The sequence below is a fragment of the Scardinius erythrophthalmus genome (assembly GCF_964197995.2).
Source record: "Scardinius erythrophthalmus genome assembly, chromosome: 25".
Taxonomy (NCBI): domain Eukaryota; kingdom Metazoa; phylum Chordata; class Actinopteri; order Cypriniformes; family Leuciscidae; genus Scardinius; species Scardinius erythrophthalmus.
The window spans coordinates 31,001,722-31,022,891 of NC_138245.1; the positions used below are offsets into that span (position 1 = coordinate 31,001,722).

The following is a 21,170-nucleotide window of genomic DNA, read 5'->3' on the forward strand; positions in this document are numbered from 1 at the left end:
GTTTTACATTCTCTTCGTCTTATTCTCTCACTTTTTTTTCAGTATTCTTCAAGACAAGGCAAATGTTGAGTTTGTAATGTTATATGCCACATTTTAGGAATGTATTAACACAAGATTAACTTCTCTGGCGCGTCTTGCGCAACTTTTGCCTTGAAATCCTGAGCGCGAGATTCTGCCGCTGGTTCTGATGGAGAAATCTCGAGATTAGAGTTTAAATATGACCGAAGCAGCTCAAAATACTGGGGGAAATAAAATAAATGAGTACATTTATTTATTTAGGCCTATTTATTTGTTCGTTTGTTTGTTTGTTTAAATTCTGAGTAGCCTACTTTGGTTCTGCGTAGAAAAATAAATATTTTTTTGTATCTTAAAATAAAAATTAATTATATGCTATTTTATATTTATATATTTTAGGTAAATTCTGAGTACTTTGGTTCTGCGTAGAAAAATATATAGCCTATTTTTTATCTTAAAATAAAATGTAATTATATACTATTTTATATTTATATAGGCCTATGTTACGGTAAATTCTGAGTACTTTGGTTCTGCGTAGAAAAATATATATATTTTTTTTATATCTTAAAATAAAATTTAGTTATATGTTATTTCATATTTATTTTACGGTAAATTCTGGGTACCTTGGTTCTGCGTAGAAAAATATATAGCCTATTTTTTATGTTAAAATAAAATTTAATCATATGCTGTTTTATATTTATATATTTTACGGTATAGGCTAAATTTTGAGTAGCCTACTTTGGTTCTGCGTAGATTATAGGCCTATGTTATTTTATATTTATACGGTTTGTATTTGAAGTTAAAGGCCTGTTGCATGCAAGACCCAAACTCTTGGTGTGGCAACAGGGTGTTTTCTTTGGTAAAATCTTTTCTTTTTTTTTTTTTCTTTTTTTTTTTTGTGTGTGTGTGTGTGTGTGTGTGTGTGTGTGTGTGTGTTACATGCTGCATTCCTTTTTTCTTTCTTTTTTTTTAACGAGGTCAAATTAAAGTGATCATTTTTCTTCCTTTGATGGTCAGCTGTTATTTATTCGCCACTTTATGCTTTCTATCGAGATAAATACATATATCGGGCCTTGACGAAATTTGAACAGTAAAACAGAAAAAAGTTCTTCTATCACTGGTTTCGTTAAACTTTTGTTTTAAATAAATAATTCGTCTACTTCCTGATTAAATGAAAGCCTTTTAACTCGTCAAAACAAGTTTTTAAAACAGATTATTTTTAGAACTAGTAAAGGTGAGTGATATTCGAGTGTGTGTAAAAAAGTGCCGGGAATGTTTGGGAGAGTTTGTCCCCTCCCTCTGAGTCTGTCCGAACACATTAACGCTGGTCCTGGTTCCGTGAAGGACTTCTTGAGTTCCCTGGATTCATGTGGTCTGTTCCTCAGTGAGAGTTTTCCCTTCAGGAGCACGTGGAGCGGCTGGAGTTTCAGGAACATCTGCACAGTAAGTTTGACGTTATTTTATTTCTCTTGGGCCACGATGAACACTTGTTTGCTCATTATATCTCAGATATGTTTATTGTTGGGCCTATGAACACATTGCATTATTCGTGAATTTTAGGGGTTCTTGGGCTCGATGGCGCTGTTTCAGGCTTGTTTTTTATGAATAAAATTGGTTGCACTTTCATTAACAAGTAGTTTTACATTAGTATGCATGAAATATATTTAATTACGTATCATGCAACTTTATATTTAGCCTATAATTAATGTTTGGATTTGCATGTTGTGTAATGTTTCATCAATGACATAATAATGAAAATGAACATTAAGTGTTAGCAATGAAAGCCGAGAGCTGGTCTGTGTGTGTAACATTATGTGTTGTAGGAATAAATATTACAGCATGCATGATGCATGCATTTAAATGGGTCTATTTGGTTAATAACATGAGAAGCTAAATGCATTAAAAGTATTTTCTCAAAAATAGGATTTGTGTAGCAAGGCTGGAAAGGATTCATGCGTTCATACAGAAATATTTCAATACTTTATTTCTTTGTTCTGAACTGAAGTTCAGGCAAAATATACAAGAAAAAAGTACATTAAATGACCGTGGCAACTAAAGGTGCAGAACTATAAATCACATGTAGTTAAAACTAAAGGGAAATAAACCATCACATTTCTCATAAACGCATGTTTGCGCAGAGAGTTTAAATAATGGCTTCAGAACGTCAAATTAATGTGCAGGGATGTTATATTAAAAAACAAAAACATGAATGATCTGTCTTTGGTGATGAACCATGCACCTCCACAGTCAAAACTATACTGTTATGTGTGTGAATATGGGACAGACCCAGGCTGACCCAGAACAGTATTTTATGACAATATATAAACTCATCCCACACACACACACACACACACACACACAGTTCATTTAATCCAGTGCTTTAATTCAGTAGCTCAGCTCTGTCCTCTCTGGACACAAACACACACTCACAGACCTAATTCATCAAACATTGCATATAGAGTTATATTTTTACCCAAATCCAGGTTTACACAGCTAATAATAATAATAATTATAATAATAATAATATCGTTTCATTGTCAGAACGCACACCTGAGTCAACCCTGATTTAAGATATTAAGGCGCATTCACAGTTTGGGACATAATATTTTGAATAAAAAAGGAATTAGTCGTACTAAACGAATAATATGTGCCATCCATCTAATAATAACAACAATATCCCACAGTAACAAGGGATAAAAAACATTTTGAATAAATACAAAACCATCATTCACAAAGAAATGCTATAAATAATACTTTTTTTCAACAAAAAAGAAGAAGAAAAAAAAAGAAAAGAAAACAAACACGTACAGTTATTGCCTTTGGCATAACATCATACTACCATTACAAAAATGATCTTAAATAGACACAAAAACGCAGATCCAGACAGTCCTCTCACGAAGGGAACGCTTGGCGAGGTTTTCTAGGAAAGTTTAGCGCGCGACGCTCAGCTCAGGAACGAATTGGGCGCGACGCGTTTGTGTTGAGACAGAAGTCCGCTGGAAAGTGGGGATGTGAAGGACGGTAAACTAGTTCTTATGGAGTCCGAGAGCAGAGAAGACGGAGAGCTGGAGATCCCGTATCCCGGCGCGCTCGGGAGCGACTGCGGCTGTTGCGCGCCCGGTACGAAATATCCATTGTGTCCTGAGAGTAATCCAGCAGCGGACGACGGAGACACGCCGTACCCGTTCGACAGGTTGATACTCCCGCTAGAGGCTCCCAGAATCTGGCGAGACATATCCCCGTTCCCGAGCGGCTCGACGCCGGGGAGTAAAGATCCGTACGCGTGTCCTTGGTTTAGAAATCCGTGCGTGGATCCGTTATAGTGCGAGTGGTGTAAGGGTAAGAACGGAGACAGCTGCCAGTAAAGCGGGTTGCTCGGGCGTTCACCCAGTCCGAGTCCGAGAGGCGCGAATCGGAGGCCCCTTTTCATCACCAGCTTCCCCCGCGAGGTCGCCGAGCGCCGCCGGAGCTTCCCGGTGGTTCCGCCGATAAACACATCATCGCTGGAGGGGTCGAGCATCCAGTAGTTCCCTTTCCCCGGGTCGTCGTAGTGCCTCGGCACCTTCACGAAGCACTTATTGAGGCTCAGATTGTGCCGGATGGAGTTCTGCCAGCCCTGCTTGTGCTCCCGGTAATACGGGAAGTTCTTCATGATGAACTCGTAGATGCCGTTGAGCGTGAGCCGCTTCTCGGGACTCTGTCGGATGGCCATCATGATGAGCGCGTTGTAGCTGAACGGAGGCTTGTCGAATTTCTTTCCCTTTTTGCACGGCTGCTCGGGTTCATCCGCGTCGCGTTGCGCGGGGTCCATCTCGACTGTTTCTGAGGGTTTGTCGGAGACCGGGCTTCGCTCCGCGCCATCGTCCGCACCCGGGCTGTCAAACTTCGACGGGAGTAACAGGCTTTTGATGCTGAACGATGTGGACTTCTGCACCATGGTGGGCTCACTGTGATCTCCCATGCCGGGCGATGAAGCGCGTAAAAGCCCCGTTTTCGTACTTTAAAACACAGGAGGTCAAGCGCGCAACGATGGGGACGTCGCGTGCATGACAGAACTTCGCAGACTCATTGGTGATTAACCAGGGCTCACTCTTACCAACTACCTCATCGTATGAAAGGGAGGAGGAGCTCTTCACTTGCTGGTGCTGGACAGTCTCAGTCGCGCCCCGCTTACTCCATTATAATGCGCGGAGAGCCCCGTGCGCGCGGGAGTCTGGAGCGTCTCCTGTGCGTCACTGATCACGTAGCCTGGATAGGAGGGACGAGGAGTTGTTTTCGCGTTGCCTGAAACGCACTGAAATAAAGTTTGAATGATCCAAAACTAAAGTGTTAGTGGTGCTGGATCGCTCACGGCACTCTCAGAATGCCTTAATAACACTTAATAATACAATTTGAACTCGGGAGGGAGGGTTCAAATTGAGGTTGTAAATATTACAACCGTAAAGGATTCATAATAAACTGGATGAGACGATAATATTATGTGTATATGCATGATCGGTCCGGGGTTATTGATCATTTGGCTTTCCAAGGACGCCACAGTGCTGTGCGTAAAAGCGCGCGGGCTGCACGAGCCAACGGCGCCTCTAGTGTCCGCGCGGGTCACAGACCCACTGAACTCCTGCCAGAGAACTGGACAAGTTCTGTGGACACTTTGAAGGACTCATATGTGACATTTTATCAATAATAATGACAGTAATAATCTGCAAACCCTCGTGATTCAGTGCGCTGGATTCAATCCTCTCCATCATGAACGCCATAAACTGTATAAACGCTCGAACTGTTGTTCACTTGTTTATCGTTGATCAATTTGTCTGATATTTTGCACAGATTGCATTGGAATAATCTTATTTACGTCTGTATCTCAAATAGCTTTCATTTTTAAATTTCGCACAGTTTTCATTCTGAAATAAACGCTTTTTTCCGTTCGCGCTTATACTAACACTCCTTTCGCATTCATTAAATGTATATCTAGAAATTAAATGTATATCTAGTGTTAAACATTCTATATGGTTTGATTTCTGAACCAATAAAAGGGTTTTATTATTGTTTTCTTGTCTGAAGGCTGTTTGAACATTTCATCTGCTGCTGTTTCGATCCTTTTTTTATATAAACTTGAGACTGGACTTGATTTGTATGAGATGTAAATTATTATTTTATTGATGCACAGAGTAGTAATGCAGCTCTTTGATTTATAGCTATTATTAAAGAAACGTCGAATGTGTATGAAATAAAAATGAAAGTTTCTTAAAGTTTTTAAGAAATAATTCAATTCGGGGGAAAAAGCAAAGCAAACGAATAACTTTTCAATTTATTTTTATTTAATTCATTTTATATAAATTCATGCTTTTATGTGTACATAATATTTTTATTTTCTATAAAAAACAAGTGAAAAATCATCACTAGTAATTGCGTCAGATGACAGGGTTCGCCGTAGCAATTGTATCATTAATAAAATATGTATGTATTTGTTGTATTTATTGAAACTATATTTTGCAGTGCAAACAATATATCATGTTGTGTTCTTATTACTATCCATTGACTTTTTAATAATAATAATAATAATAATAAAACCTTTTCGAGCTCTAAACAGCAATGTCACGTAAATTAATGTTTTAATATTTATAATAAATTATTCTTATTTTTATTGTTAAAAAAACGACGTGATGTCTCAATAATATTGTTTGATTAAATTACAGTTTATTTTTATTTTCAAAATCAAATTATATTTTATTTTCAGCATAATGAAAGCATCAGTAAGTCGTCGAGTCCTTCACGGCCGTTTCAATCAGGTTTGATTTGTCTCTATAAGAGCTTTTCCTTTCAAATAATTACACAAGAAAAAAATGTTTCATAAATTGTTTTTGACATCAATATGAGTAATAAACGAGCAGAGCTTCTTCTTTTTTCTATTTTCCTTTTTTTGCACCGCAGATGTAATACAATCCATTATGTAATCAATGAGTTAAATGTGAATTAGCAAAGAAAACAATTAGTATTTCACCATGTTTAAGATGATTTTTAACAATCAGTTTGTAGTGTGGCCAATTAAATCCCCATATCTTTAACAATATTATTATTAATATTTAAAAAAAAACCTAGTTTTTCCTGCCCAGCACTGCAAAATGACTTCACAAAATAATATTCATTATTCATTACCATTTGAGGTCAAAAACAAGTTCAGTCATGCCAAAATGAGTGATTTGCAGTGAGCAACTTGCCTGTGTTAAAATACCTACTAAATAAAGTGTGTATTTTTATTGGAATTTTATTATTTCACCGCATTTCCTTTAAGAAACCTATTTTACACAAGTAACACAAAAATGTCCTCATTGAAACCCATTACAGCTTTTTCAAATTGCTTACACACAATTTCTGAAACCATGGCTCCACACGAAACACACACACACATCAGACATCTCTTGCAAAGGCAAGTGTGTTCACACATGTTGTCTGTATAATGATTACACTGTAAAAAATTTGCTGTAGTTTTGCAGCTGTTTGCCAGTAACTTACTGTAGATTTAAATTGATGTTATTTACTGGCAACAGTTTGTTCAAAGTTAAATGAACATTAAACATTAACAAGTCTTTATCTTTACAGAATAAAATTATAAAATAACAATCTAATGCAAAGCATTCTGGGAACCAGAAATCTTCATCAACCTTTTTCTGTTTTTTTTCCTTCAGATTTTGGTTCCCAGAATGCTTTGCATGAGGATGTTATTTTAGTTTTATTCTGTAAAGATAAAGACTTGTTAATGTTTAATGTTCATTTAATTTTGAACAAATTGTTGCCAGTAAATAACATCAATTTAAATCTACAGTAAGTTACTGGCAAGTAGCTGCCAGTAATACTGTAATTTCTACAGATTTTTCTAACAGTGTATGGCATTTAAATAACAGTATTTTCTAAACGAAACACTGTTAGTTTCCAGTAATGTGTGTGATGTAGAGAACTGTGTGTAGAGTTTTGCAAACTGAGTGAATGTTTCACTGAGTGAGTCTCCACTCTTCTAGTGTCTAAAAGCGCTTTGAAAAACACTGTAAAACTGCTATTTTTAATCCCAGGTCCTTTTAACTATTAAACGATGCAGCGTTTGTTAAGAGGCTTTCATTCTGTTGGCAAGGCTTCAAAATTAAAATGTTTACTATGTTTTACCAGATGGCTCCATTTTCTCAGGTTTGCTCTAGAAAGCAAACACTCGCTTTATTCCTGTTTTCTGCTTCTGCATATTATAGAGCCAGCTGGATCAATCATGCAGTGATAATTGGGTGTGTTGAGAGTGTGGTTTGTGTGTGTGTGTGTGTGTGTGTGTGTGTGTAATAAAGAAATGAGTTGAGGTATCATCCTCAAATGTGGAGCACAAGATTTATGGCTTTGGTTTTCTAGCAGTTTTAGAGTTCAACGTTTCATAAAATATAAAATAATGTTCATAAATTAAAAAAAAATGTTTTACTTCAACAATAATCTGCCAAGGGTCTTCGTTAAAATGAGACCAAACTTAAGTCATTGTCATTTTTTTATGACAGTTTTTGGACATAGACATTTTTGTGGCCCTATGCGTAACTTTTTTTTAATTAACACACAAGAGTTAATATCTTGACCAGATGAAAACGACGTGCAAAAGGTTCAATAAAAGGTTTATTATAAGAGGTTTTCTTCAGAGCCTGTCCTCTTATTAAATCACCCAAGACTGAACCGTAAATTACATAAATTATGTGTTTCTCCCATCACTTATCATATCATAATGTAGATTATTTGCTTTCAAGAAGAAAACATTTGAATATACAAAATTTCAGACTTTAACACGTTAGCCTTGTTGATAGTGATGTAAAACCCTGACAGACGCAGATCTCAGTGAACAGAAAACATGACACACATATCTACTAATAGGCTAATAATCAACAGCATGTGTGAATAACAACATCGGCATCCTTTGTTCACGCTGCAGTGCATGCTGGGAACTCACAAACCCTTAACAATCACTAACATTGTTCAATATAAAGCTCTTTGTCCATGTGACTGTGTGTGAATATTGAATGGAATTTTAGGAACTTCTACACTGATGTGCAATAAAACACTGAGCTCGTAATTCACTATGAACACTATAATATATTCAATTTTAATTCTCAGTGTTTGCCTTTACTAGTTAAGTTTAAATGTGGAGTGAGTACAAGTACAAATCCTTTCGATTAAATGCTCATGCATGCACAATAATTATAAAAGAATGAGCAAAATGACATTTAAATTCTAAATAGGGCATTTTTTCTTGAGCAGAAAAATGACTATATCACCATATTAAGTTCATGTTGAACTAGTTTGATGTGTTTGCGGATGCTTTTAAACACATTTTAATGCTAAGGCTTTGTTTGATATTTTGTTATCTAATACAATTATGTTTTTTAGTGATACTTAAGTGACTAAATCGTTTTTGGTGCAGCTGTGTCTTATGTAAGAGCACAACACTGCCAAATCTGACAGTTCTGAATGATGGATGGAGAGAAAAAATCATAATACAAGACATAAAAAACATCTATGGCACTTTAGATTTTATAAACCACACAGAGATTCAACCAAAAGCAATTCGAGAGACAAAACCAGGAACAGTCCATTAACAGTCTGAAATGATATCAGTATTACTGTAATCATCAGACTGGTGATCAGGGTAATTAATCATCCATCATCACATCAGTTTCCAGTTACTCGTCCTGATGACAAAGTTCGTCCAACAGTGAGTGTGTAAGAGAGTTTACTTCGCTGTCTCCAGAATGAAGCTGAATCTGAATAAATTGTGCATTTTATGAAAACAATAGATGTATGTGCACTAGTTAGACACTAGCGCGCGCGCGCGTGTGTGTGTGTGTGTGTGTGTGTTTACGCGCCGACAATGTTGTCAGTCTGAGCTCTAGGATTACGGGTTCTCTCTGTTGGAACAAATCAACAAATGGTGTGTGGGTGTGTGTGTGTGTGTGTGTGTGTGTGTGTGTGGGGGGGGGGGTGCTATTGGCTGATCTCTCTTTGTGTGTGTGTGTGTGTGTGTGTGTGTGTGTGTGTGTGTGTGTGTGTGTGTGTGTGTGTGACAATGTAACACCTTTTTTTTATGCTTTATTTGAACATTCGGTTTACAATGTGAAATAACAGAATCAGAACACAATAATTATTAAGAATAACAAAAATATAAAAATACTGAAAGAAAACACTTCACCAACATCATCGCACAAAACAAAAAACAGTTAGACAGCGATGTAAATAAAATAAGAGGGCATTACTTAAATGAAAAGATATCTACATTTATTACGGTAAAAAGTTTGTATAGGTCTTGCAAACTGTACATGTTCTGAGTGCTTTTGGGTTAATATTGGCTGATCTCGTGTGATTGACAGGTTGCTCCGCCCTCGTCATCAGAGAAGAGAAGAGTTATTCTGATTCAAGCATTTAACACAATAATGATGATGTGTGCATGGATAAAACATTTTAATTGCTCTAACTAGACTGTTAAATTAGAAATAAATCCATTAAAGAAATGTTTAATTTATCGCATCACCTTTTCCGTTACTTGATTTATACTCCGCATTAATGCAACATTCCTGTATAATGCTCCAGAACTCTCCATCAAGGCTGATCTTTGAGATTGTGGTTTTTAAAGGCATGAAAGTCTGACCCTGTCCTTCTGTGATCGTGTGAAAACATGCTCTGGGTCTAAGGTCTCTGTCAAATCCAAATGTGATTTGTTTTCTTGAAAGGATTTGTCTGTGAAAAGACATTTAAACCCTTGTATGCAAATTGCATCTCTAATAAAATGTTTGTGCATTCACAAATCTAAATGTTTTGTGTCTAATCTCTGACGGCCAGGCTTGTTTTTCAATCATAAACATACTAGATTACAGAGGAAAAACTGTGGCTGAGAATATTAAAATCTCATCAGGATATTAGAGGAATATTGTGTTGTGTTATGTGTGTGTCGGCACATTTCTGAAGCTCATTATTTGTGGTTATTGATGTAATCTGGTCTGCTTTTTTAAACTCAATCATTCTGGAATAAGGAGACTAAATAATTTGATGTGTTTACATGCAAAAATCAATGTACCATGGTACTGCCTCAGAACTTTTAACTGTACTATGTAAAAGATTTAATATTTTTAACAGTGTATTGTTTATTTTTTATTGCTCATACATATATATAGGATATTATTCTGAATTATTGCATGTACTTATAATTAAAATCGCATCGATATATCCAGTGTTGAAAACTCTCGCGAGAATGGACACAGAAGTCTCTTCCTCCAGAGGGCGCGCGGCCGCTCAGAAAGCAAATCTCTGGACGAATTTTGTCTTATTAGAGGCATTTTACATCTTTTACATGTGATACTTTAAAGTATTGGAGTCTAACGTAGAAATACAAACCTAGTCCAAACAATCTCTATAAAATAATGCTTTAAAACTCATTTCGACTGTGATTTGTCCATCGCGTCAAACGCTGAGAAAAGTAACAGGTGTCACGTGACGGACGTGTCAGGTCTCGTTGCCTTGCGCGTGGCCGTGGCGTCAGGCTCTTTTATTTATGATTATCTGTAATTTAAACGTCTGCTGGACTTCTCTTTTGGTCCTGATCCTTGTAATATTGTTTGCAATGTCTTCAGACGCCGGTGAAAAATATGTGTCTATAGATTTTGAGGTATTCGGGAATGTTCAGGGTGGGTATTTGACTGTTTTGCAAACTTGGCGATATTAATTCACGCCACGCCTCCAAAAATAGACGAGCATATTTATGCCTCAGCTCAAAAAAGGCTTTACGGCTTTGTGGATTTTATGTCTTAATATAATAATATGTTGATTATTCTTTATTGCTATGTGTTTATTGTATGCAAGTATAGGGCTTTATAAAATAATTACATTTGTAGGCTATATACAGTTGCACGTATTTCCAAAAACCTCATAAATGTTTGTCTTTTTTCAGGTGTTTGCTTCAGAATGGTGAGACATTTATGGATAATGCAAACTAAGTTTGCTTTACAAAGCTTGCTTATATAACTAAGAATGGCAGACCTTACTAACACTAACCAAAAATAGAAACACTGTATTATTATGTTTTTAGACATGGTAATATGATATTCTACTAGAAAATAAGTGATTGCTGTGCAAATACAAACACTTGCTAGATCTACTAGATGTAAGTAGTAAATGGGTAATAAAAGTAAGTGAAATGGGTAAGATATCTGAATATATTTGGTATTTAGTATGATAAATTTGATAAAGTATATAAGTGCATATATACGAGAATATATATTATAAAGTATATAATTGCATATATATGAGCATATATGATAAAGTCTATAAGTGCATATATACGAGAACATATGATAAAGTATATAATTGCATATATATGATATGTATGACAAAGTGTAAAAGTGCATATATAAGAGTATTTATGATAAAGTGTATAGTTGCATATTATGAGTATATATTATATATATAATAAAGTTTATAAGTGCATATATGTGAATATATATTATATGTATGATAAAGTGTATAATTGCATATATATGAGTATATATGATAAAGTGTATAAATGCATACAAGTATATATGATAAAGTGTATAAGTGCATATATACGAATATATATGATAAAGTGTATAATTTCATATATACGAGTATATATAAGGTGTATAAATGCATACGCGTATATATGATAAAGTTTATAAGTGCATATATATGAGTATATATGATAAAGTGTATACATGCATACGAGTGATAGTTTATAAATGCATATATATGAGTATATATGATATGTATGATAAAGTGTACAATTGCATTTATACGAGTATATATAATATATATAATAAAGTGTATAAGTGCAAATATACGAGTATATATGATAAAGTGTATTAATGCATACGAGTATATATGATAGTGTAAAAGTGCATATATATACGAGTATACAAAGTATATAATTGCATACGAGTATATGAATGCATGAACTGATAAAATCTGTCCTTTGAATGCAATGAAATTAACAGCATTTTTCTAACGCATTAATGCAAGATCAAGCCCCTTGTTTAATTATTCATGTCTTTGACTCTCTGTCTGAATCTCATTTCTCATCTGTCCTGATTTACCACAGTATACAGAAGCAGAGGGGAAGAATCTGGGCGTCACAGGCTGGGTGAAGAACACCAGACAGGGCACTGTGATCGGACAGGTGCAGGGACCTCCAGAGAAAGTGAAGGAAATGTGAGTATGCATCTGTGTTCAGTGTGCAATCAGTTATAATTACAGTTACAATCGGTTTCAGCAATGGAGGAAGAAGGATCTAATTGCAACAAGACACACCTGAACTGAACTAACAATCAATTAAACACTATAGAAACTAACAGGCAGGGGCGGAGGAAGACAGAACTGAACTGATGAACAGATAAACTAAACCCAGATGATATCTGAGCCAGTCAGTGTTGTCTGGTGTGCAGTTCCTCTTCTAGCCAGCAGGTGGCGCTAGTGTTCCAGTGTTCGAGTCATGGAACAGTCTAGAAAGACTGATAGTGAAAAGGGATTCTGAGTTCAGATCATTTTACTGACTCTCTTGTTCATCTCGTTCATCTAAATGAACGAATCTTTTTTTTTTTCTTCATTTTGTTCATTTAAGTGGCTTTAAATGTTATACTTTACGCACCTACGTCCACCTATGCAATCCTGATCATATTCTGACTGAATTAAGAAATCATTTTAATGCAGTCAAAAGGGAACATTAATAATTAGTCTTTCGTCCACTTGTCACGTGACAGACGCACCGAACGGATCGATCATGAGAGACCCATCACTGCTGTGCTGTAACCGACACTGATAGATGGAGACAGCAGAGTAGAAAGCTTTTAGTGTGTTGAGAGCTTCTGCAGCCTGAGCTGTATTTTGTGTGTGTGTGTGTGTGTTCTGCAGTCCCTCGGGTCGGGTGGGGCGGGGAGTGATGATGTCATGATGTCAGTCTGGGCGGGGGGAGCACAGGGGCGAGGGCTTTATGACATCATCACAGTCTCAAATGTGAACCAGACATTATTTGTGCACATTACTGTGGCGAGGGAGAGATGAGATTACTCTTATATTATTACTTACTTATTACTTTTATTTTTGCATAAAACTGTGCACTGTATTATTAGCATGTGTCACGTCGTCAATTTGTTTTGATTTTAAGTTCAAAGTGCTTTATTGTCAGGGTTCGTACGTTTTGAAAAAACCTGGAAAAGTTATGGAATTTGAAAAATGCAAATTCCAGGCCTGGAAAGGTTTTGGAAAAATAAAAAGACCCAGAAAGTTTTGGAAAAGTCATGGATTTTTTTTTTTTTTTTTTTTACACAGCATAATATGGGATTAATACAAAAACTGTTTAATAAAAAAATATTTCGCGTTGTCTTAACGTCCTTATTTCGGGCGGCATAACGTTCACTTCACTTCCGATTCACATGTTGCTGAGGCGAAGTCGGTGCTGACAGAAATTTAATTGAAATGGCAGGAAAGTGGCACGAGCATGCTAAAGTTTTGCAAGCACCGGTGGGTCGAGAATGTAGCGGAAAGAGGATTGCTGCTCTGGCCGCATGTGAAACGATATACGCAGAATATTAGCCTACGTCTGTCTCCTGCACGCGAGAGGAGAGAAGAAAACGAGTAAATGTCAGTTCAATTGTGAGTTCATTCTATGTGTTCTTAGGAGTGTGTGCGATATTGTCTATGAACTATGATGATATTGTAATCATTGTTTTAACTATGCACGAGGCACTGCGAGTGCGAGCTGACATCGCGTTTGTCTCTCATGCTTGCTTTCACTGCGTGATGTGTCAGTGCAGTTATAGATGTCATGTCCCCAAATGAGTTTTTGTCTTATATTTATATCATATTATGTTGTTATATTAGAATATCACATGAGCAAGAGTGCCGTTTTCCTTTGCACAATTGCAAATGTGCTATTTATTTTATACAACAGTTAAATTAACAATAAAGTTAACATTGCGAGTTACTTTTTGGACACAATATTGTCAATTTTAAATTTATATCGCGGACGAGAATTTCATAATAAAGTCGTAGTCCAACAGACATCGATGATTTATTTATTTATTTAATGAAATCCGCGTTTTGAACGAATCATTTTAACGATTCAATGAACAATCACTTGTTTTTCGGAAGGAATCAGCTGTTTGAACGAATCGGTTGAATAAATGACTCCAATAACTCGCTTATTAAGACAGTGACTTGCCGCCACCTACTGGTGGTTTTAGTTTCATGTTTAAAGTATCCTTTAATTAAAAAGTTAAAATTATAAATCATTTAAATATTGAATAGCTTTATTTATGCAATTGTAAATGAAGTATAAATATAGGCTAATGCCAGTTTTGATGCCGCTTTTGTGTCACCTCTACACTGCAAGGATGGATTTTAATTTAATGATTTAATTTGACATTAGTACTGTGTTATTCTAATATAATTTAATTTGAATGTTAGAATTTGACATAAAAGGTGATGCATACCTCTAAATACGTTTAGAAAAAATGTCCATATATAGGTGAAAATGCCCCTGGAAATCAGTTTACGGTGGCAAATTTTGCCCCTTAATAAAAATGTTAATTTCGGTCACTGCTGTGAACTGACCACTGCATAGAATATAAAAAATATGAATATCTTCGTGAGTCTGCTGTCAACAACAGGCCTAAACCGGCCAGGATACCAGTACAAAAACACAATCAGTAAAATATCATCTAGGCTAATTATTATCAACAAAATTTTGAAAATATCGAGACATATTTTTGTCAATATTGCGCACCCCTAATGTACGGTATTAATTTTGAGGGTAAATTTTAACACAAATTTTTATTCTTATAATGTCGACTGACATTTTCAGGAATACATAGTCATGGAAATGTGCCGAAAAGTCATGGAAAAGTCATGGAAAAGTATTGGTTAAAATGTGTATGAACCCTGTATTGTGATTCCAACTATAGAGCAATAGTGTACGGCAGAGCGAAATTGCATATTTCCAAGCTCATATGCTACCCTGGATCACAAAACCAGTCACGAGTTGTATGGGTCATAATTATCGATTTTTCTTTTATGCCAAAAATCATGAGGATATTCAGTAAAGATCATGTTCCATTAAGATATTTAGTAAATTTCCTACCATAAATATATAAAACATGTATTTCTGTGAGTGAATGCTGCACAATCATGAACATAAATGCACAACTTTAAAGGAGATTTTCTCAATGTTTCGATTTTTTTGCCTCAGATTTCAGATTTTCAATAGTTGTATCTCGACCAAATATTGTCCTATCCTAACAAACCACACATCAATGGAAAGCTTATTTATTCAGCTTTCAGATGACGTATACATCTCAATTGCATAAAATTGCTCCATGTGACTGGTTTTGTGGTCCAGGGTCAGAAATGTGCAAAGTAAGTAGAAGTATAAATAGGAAAAACAAATTAGCAGGACAAACAACAAGTAGACATAACATACACTATAAATAGACCAAATAACAAATCAATATATGAGACAATCAAAACTAAATGTATACTGAAAATATACAATTAATACAATTTAATGTGAGTTAAGTATTCTAATATTAAGTATATTAAGTATCCAAGTATATGGCATGCTATGACAGCGTTTGCCAGAAGGCAGTCTCTGATTATTACTCTGATTATATCTCTGACGTCTGTGTTTGGGTAATCTGTTCATTAGTTGAGTTCCGTCTTTCTCCGCCCCCTTCCTGTTTGTTTCCATGGTTACTGATTTGATTTGAGTTTCAGTTCAGGTGTGTCTCATTAATTAGCCTTATTAGTTCCTCTGTTTGCTGTCTATTTAAGCCTTGTGTTTCGTTCAGTTCTGCGTCAGTGCGTTTAGTTGGTTGTTCTGTTCGTGTTTCTGAGATTCTGATTTTAGTTTGTTTTTGAATAAATCTGAGTAATCATTCTGTAAAAATTATATGATCAATAAGTTATGACAACATATATTTTTACAATGCTTTAACTCATCAAAATAAGATAAGCAATTTTCAACTTTTTTAAGTTATACAAGATTCAACTTATTTTTTAAGTCAGTTTGATGTCATTTAAGTTGAAATGACTTGAACAAGTCTATTGTACTTAAGTTTTTTTAAGGCAGTAACTTTTTTTATTTTTATTACAGTGTATTAGAAAAAAAAATTGTTAATTGAAATAAAGCTAAAATAAAATAAAAATATTAGATGGAAAATTGGTTGCTAAAAAAAAAAAAAACCTGTACAAAAAATTAATTAAACATTAGTAATAATTAAAAAACAAAGCCAAAAGCATATTTCAAGCTGATATTAATACAATAATGAATAATAAATATTATTATAATAAAAACTATAATAGTATATAAACAATGCTAAAATAAAACTAGATATGTTCGATAAATTAAAATTATTATTTTTAAATTTTATAATAAATATAATTTTGTTATTATTAAAAACTATTATTTGATGAAACTGCCAAAAGTTAAGATATTTTTTGTACAAAATTAGAAATAAATATGCCAAATAACTGCATATATTTGATATGCATCCTGATAACAGGATGTCTCTCACAGAATTAAACATGAAAGATAACGAGGTCATGTGATAGGTCATATTAATTCAAATGCACACAGTAGATTTAAAGTTTCTTAAATCCCTGTAGTCATTAATGTAATTAATTTCTTTTGCGTAATTGTCCAGAAATCTGTGTCACAGTCTGAGTCTGATCATTAATCCGGTGATGAAGACACTGATGAGGCTCTTTAGCGTTTAAGCGCTATAATAACAGCATTACTGTCAGCTTGATCTGTTTGGACAGTCGTTCAGCGGCTTCAGTCGCAGCGCCTGCGTTTGACAAGACAAAAACCAGGTTTTGAAAGTTTGTTTTGGACCAACAGTCTAAAACCTACTGAGCATTAGAGTTCATTGAACACACACACACACACACACAACATGCTAAGTCATGCTGCTAATAACATGATAATTCATGCTAACAAAATGGCAATCATGTTAGCAACATGTTAAAACATGCTAGAAACATGCTAAGTCATGTTAGCAAAATGTTAAATCAAATCAAATGCTAGCAAACATGCTAATTCATGCTAACAATGTGTGAAAACATGCTAAAATATGTTTTATATGTAAAATATGTTAGCAACATGCTGTTAGCAACATGCTAAATAATGTTAACAACATTCTGGCAGCATGCTAATTTGTGCTAGCAACATGCCAATTCATGTTAACAACGCGTTAAGACATGTTAGCAACATAATCCATGCTAGCAGTGTGTTAAAACATGCAAGAAAAATGCTAATTCATGTTAAAAATCTGGTAAAAAATTATAACAACATGCTAATTCATGCTAGCAACGTGTTAAATCGATATGATAAAACATTTTAATTCATGTTAGTTTCTTTCTTTCTACTTCACAAAATTTAAAGCTTATTAAACGTTCAAACTTTCGTACGGCTTTGTCAAGCCAACATCAAAGTTTGTCCTATAGTGAACTTTGCTTTCTAGCGTCTTAAAGTTATATCAAATGGAATTCGCGAACCATTTTACTTAAATAATGTTCCATATTTCTGAGTGAAAAAGTATTTTCAATGAGAAAGATATTTGAAAGGTCTTGATTTTATTGTATTATACTCTTGAAGTAGGTTAAGGTGGCCGCTGCCCTGTAAAGCCATTTTTAGCTGTGATTCTCTGGTGGGACCATGTCCTATTTACTTACACTCTGCTACTCAACCCCCTGAGTGTGTGTGTGTGTGTGTGATCATGTAGCTGTACATGCGATTGCCTGGATACAGTGACAAAGAGCTCCAGTATTGCATGAGAAAAGCTTTTCCTCTTCTGAAAGCCTCCTCTTCCTCATTCCAGCTGGTGAACACGAGATGCAAGTGAACACAAATGTGTTTGCTCATTAAATATTTACACAGACGGATGGCAAACCTCCAGGCCCCGCCCCCTTTACTTGTTTTCCCATTCCTTGTTTTTCTTTGCCTAAATTAGCTCATTTTCTGACATCTGTCAGTCTGTTTCCTCTGTAATGTTATCACTTGGCTCTCTTCATCTGTTTGTTGGCGTGTTGGGATGGTTTGGTGAACTCTCCTGGGTTGTGGCCGGGTGTGTGTGTGTGTTGGTGACGTTGATGAGACTGTAGATCCCGAAGGAACGTTCCCAGACGGCCTCCGCCCATCCCTGAATCAAATCTGGATGAGCTCTGAAGTGTCGAAGTGTTGCCAGAGAGCATTTCAGGATCACACTGTGTGTTCATGACATTTTACAGCTGTCTCCTGTCATGTGCCACTTATACAACTAATTTAACGCATTTTCTTACAAATCTTTTAGAATTATTGTGGGTTGCTAGCATCACTATTGCTCATATTTAAGCTTATTCATTTTAATAAATCCCCAAAATATATAATATAATATAAATTATAATTTTAAAATATAAATTGTAATTTAAAAAAATAAATATATTTAATATTATATTATTTTTTTTGACAATATTTTTATTTGGTATAAAATATAAATATTATTGTGAGTGGGTATTTAATATTGTATTTTATATATTTTATTATTTATTGTTTTTATAATATAATTTGTTATAATTTAAAAAGTAAATTTATTAATATTATATTACATTTAATACAATATTATTTATTATACATTTTAAATATTAATTTTGTGAGTGTTAAATATTATGTTTATTATATATATATATATATATATATATATATATATATATATATATATATATATATATATATATATATATATATTATCATTTGTTGGTTCTGAACTATTTATTGTTTCTTACTGTTTTTATAATATAATTTATTAAAATATGATATAAATGTAATTATAAATAAAGTAAATATTTTTAGTATATTATTTTTAATACAATATTATTTATTAAAAAATATTAATATTATTTTGAGTGAGTGTTTAATATTATATTCATATTATATTATAATATTATCTAATATTTATAATATATTTTTATATATTTTATTATTATTTATTGTTTTTAATCTATTGTTTCTAAATTGTTTGTAAATATAAAATATGTTATTATATATTTTAAATAAATTATTATAAATAAAATATAATATAGTTTATACATATTTTATACAATATATAGTTTATATATTTATTTTTATTATAATTAATTTATTCAATATTTTGTAATAATTTAAAATATTTTTTTTTACATGCACACACACACACACACACACACACACACACACACACACACACACCTTTTAGACTATATACAGTATATATGTGTGCATTAAATATTTAAAAAAAAAAATAAAAAAAAATTTGATCTTGTGATACTTGTAACACTATTGCAGTCACAGTTCGTAAACAGTCGCTGGTGTTTTGGTGTCACGCTGGTCTCGTATTCCTGGTGTTTGACCAGAGCAAGTGAGAGCGTCCTTCGGATTGTTAGACTGAGGTTTATGGAAATACATATCTGTATGAAGAAACTCCTTCCTATCACAGCGTGTCAATGTTATCTGACTTCCTCACAGGGGGAGATTGAAACTCCTTTCCTTCATAACACAATGAACACTACAGAAACTCGAGTGTTTATGTATTCAGAGAACAGCTGTTCGGGTTTGTGAAAGAGAGTGAGAGTGTTTCAGAAGAGCGGATCACTCATTCAGAGCGTGAGAATGAGGAAAGTTCATTGTTTAAAGGGTTCTGTATCACCTATGAATGAACACACAGAAGAGGCCATTAAAGTGTAGTTAAATAATTACAAATATTAAATTAATATAATGTAATATAAAAAAAAATATATATATATATATATTTTTTTTTTTTTTTTTTTTTTTTGGTTGCTATATATAGATGCTAGTTTGAAATTATACATTTTTAATTATTAAATACAATTATTATAATGTATTTTACATAAATTAACAATAAAAGTATCTGGGCCCTATTTTACACCCGGCACAATGCAGCGCCAAGCGCAACGCAAGTGTTTTTTGCTAGTTTCAGCCCGACGCAGTTATCATTTTCACGTTGTTTTAATAGCAAATACACACAGGGACGCACAGCAGCACACAAACATGCCAAATATTTCAAATAAAAGGATTACAATGTAAAAGATTATTATTGTGTACATATAGATAAGGTGAATCCGGCTTGTCCCGTAGATGTTCTACTAGCGCACTTTAACCTCGCGCACGAGCAGATCTGTTTGCGCTCTGGAGACGTGTTCGGTCTTTCCACTATCAAATTCCGTCATGTAATAGCGAATCCGCCATGGCGTAAGTGCAACTGGCATTTAAAGGGAATGAGAGATGAGACTCTGATTGGTTTAACACACGTAAATCCCTAAACACACCCATTACTCATTAAGAGAATAGAGACCATGCGCCGGGAGCGTCGACCATTTGTCCCGTCGTTAAACTAGCAAAAGTGGATTCGGACACCCTCAGTGAACTTGCCGTGCGCTTTATACCATGAGCTTAGATCGTTAAAATAGGACCCCTGTTTGGTCCTATTAAACAAATCATAATTTTGGATAAATCTTTTAAATAAAAAAAGTTTTTACTGCAATTAATTGAATGTCAACATATTGTCAAAAAAAGTATGATATTATTGTGTAACTTGCCGTTTCTTTGTAATAATTTTGTGAAATTTACTAGCCATTTCTGAGTGAAAGTGTTGTCAAAGCCATTTCCCTCAGTGTAGTTTATCCTCTATATAAACGAATCAACACTTTCAAACCGAGATGTGAGGCCTGTTCATGTAGAAGTGTGTTTTCCTCTCCCAGGGTTTGTGTTTCCTCAGTTTCGAGTGAACCGCACCCTGGTGAAAGTCGAGGCTTTCGTAACGGCTGGCTGATAACCCCGGAATAACCCGGATCCGTCTGTGATCCGTCATTCCCGAGGCTCACACACACTCTTTATCAGGGGCCGTTCCTGTGCTGTTGCTGTAGAGATTGTGTTGTTCTCTTTGACTCGAGCTCCTCCTCTTCCTGAAAGCCCATTATAGAGCTGGATATTGGGCAGTCATGCAGATGCTCTGAACACACACTCGCTCACACACTCTCACACACTCTCTTACACTCTGATCCAATATAAGATCAGCGCTGCGGACCACAGGGAGAAGAATGCATTT

The 21,170-nt window shown here is 34.6% G+C and overlaps 2 protein-coding genes across 2 annotated transcripts in view; one reads left to right on the forward strand and one right to left on the reverse strand.

Moving 5' to 3' along the window:
• Positions 1 to 1,983: 1,983 nt before the first annotated feature.
• Positions 1,984 to 4,177, reverse strand: foxg1b (forkhead box G1b). Its single transcript, XM_081357233.1, has one exon. It carries the CDS (start codon positions 3,974 to 3,976, stop codon positions 2,960 to 2,962), a length of 1,017 nt encoding a protein of 338 aa, XP_081213359.1. The 5' UTR covers positions 3,977 to 4,177; the 3' UTR covers positions 1,984 to 2,959.
• A 6,343-nt stretch (positions 4,178 to 10,520) lies between these two features.
• Positions 10,521 to 21,170, forward strand: part of acyp2 (acylphosphatase 2, muscle type) — a 13,191-nt gene continuing 2,541 nt past the window's right edge. Inside the window, exons 1-3 of the mRNA XM_081357620.1 lie at positions 10,521 to 10,709; positions 10,973 to 10,989; positions 12,137 to 12,246. Of these exons, the coding sequence (XP_081213746.1) occupies positions 10,577 to 10,709; positions 10,973 to 10,989; positions 12,137 to 12,246 (260 nt within the window). The 5' untranslated portion in view covers positions 10,521 to 10,576. The remainder of the gene's footprint in view (positions 10,710 to 10,972; positions 10,990 to 12,136; positions 12,247 to 21,170) is intronic.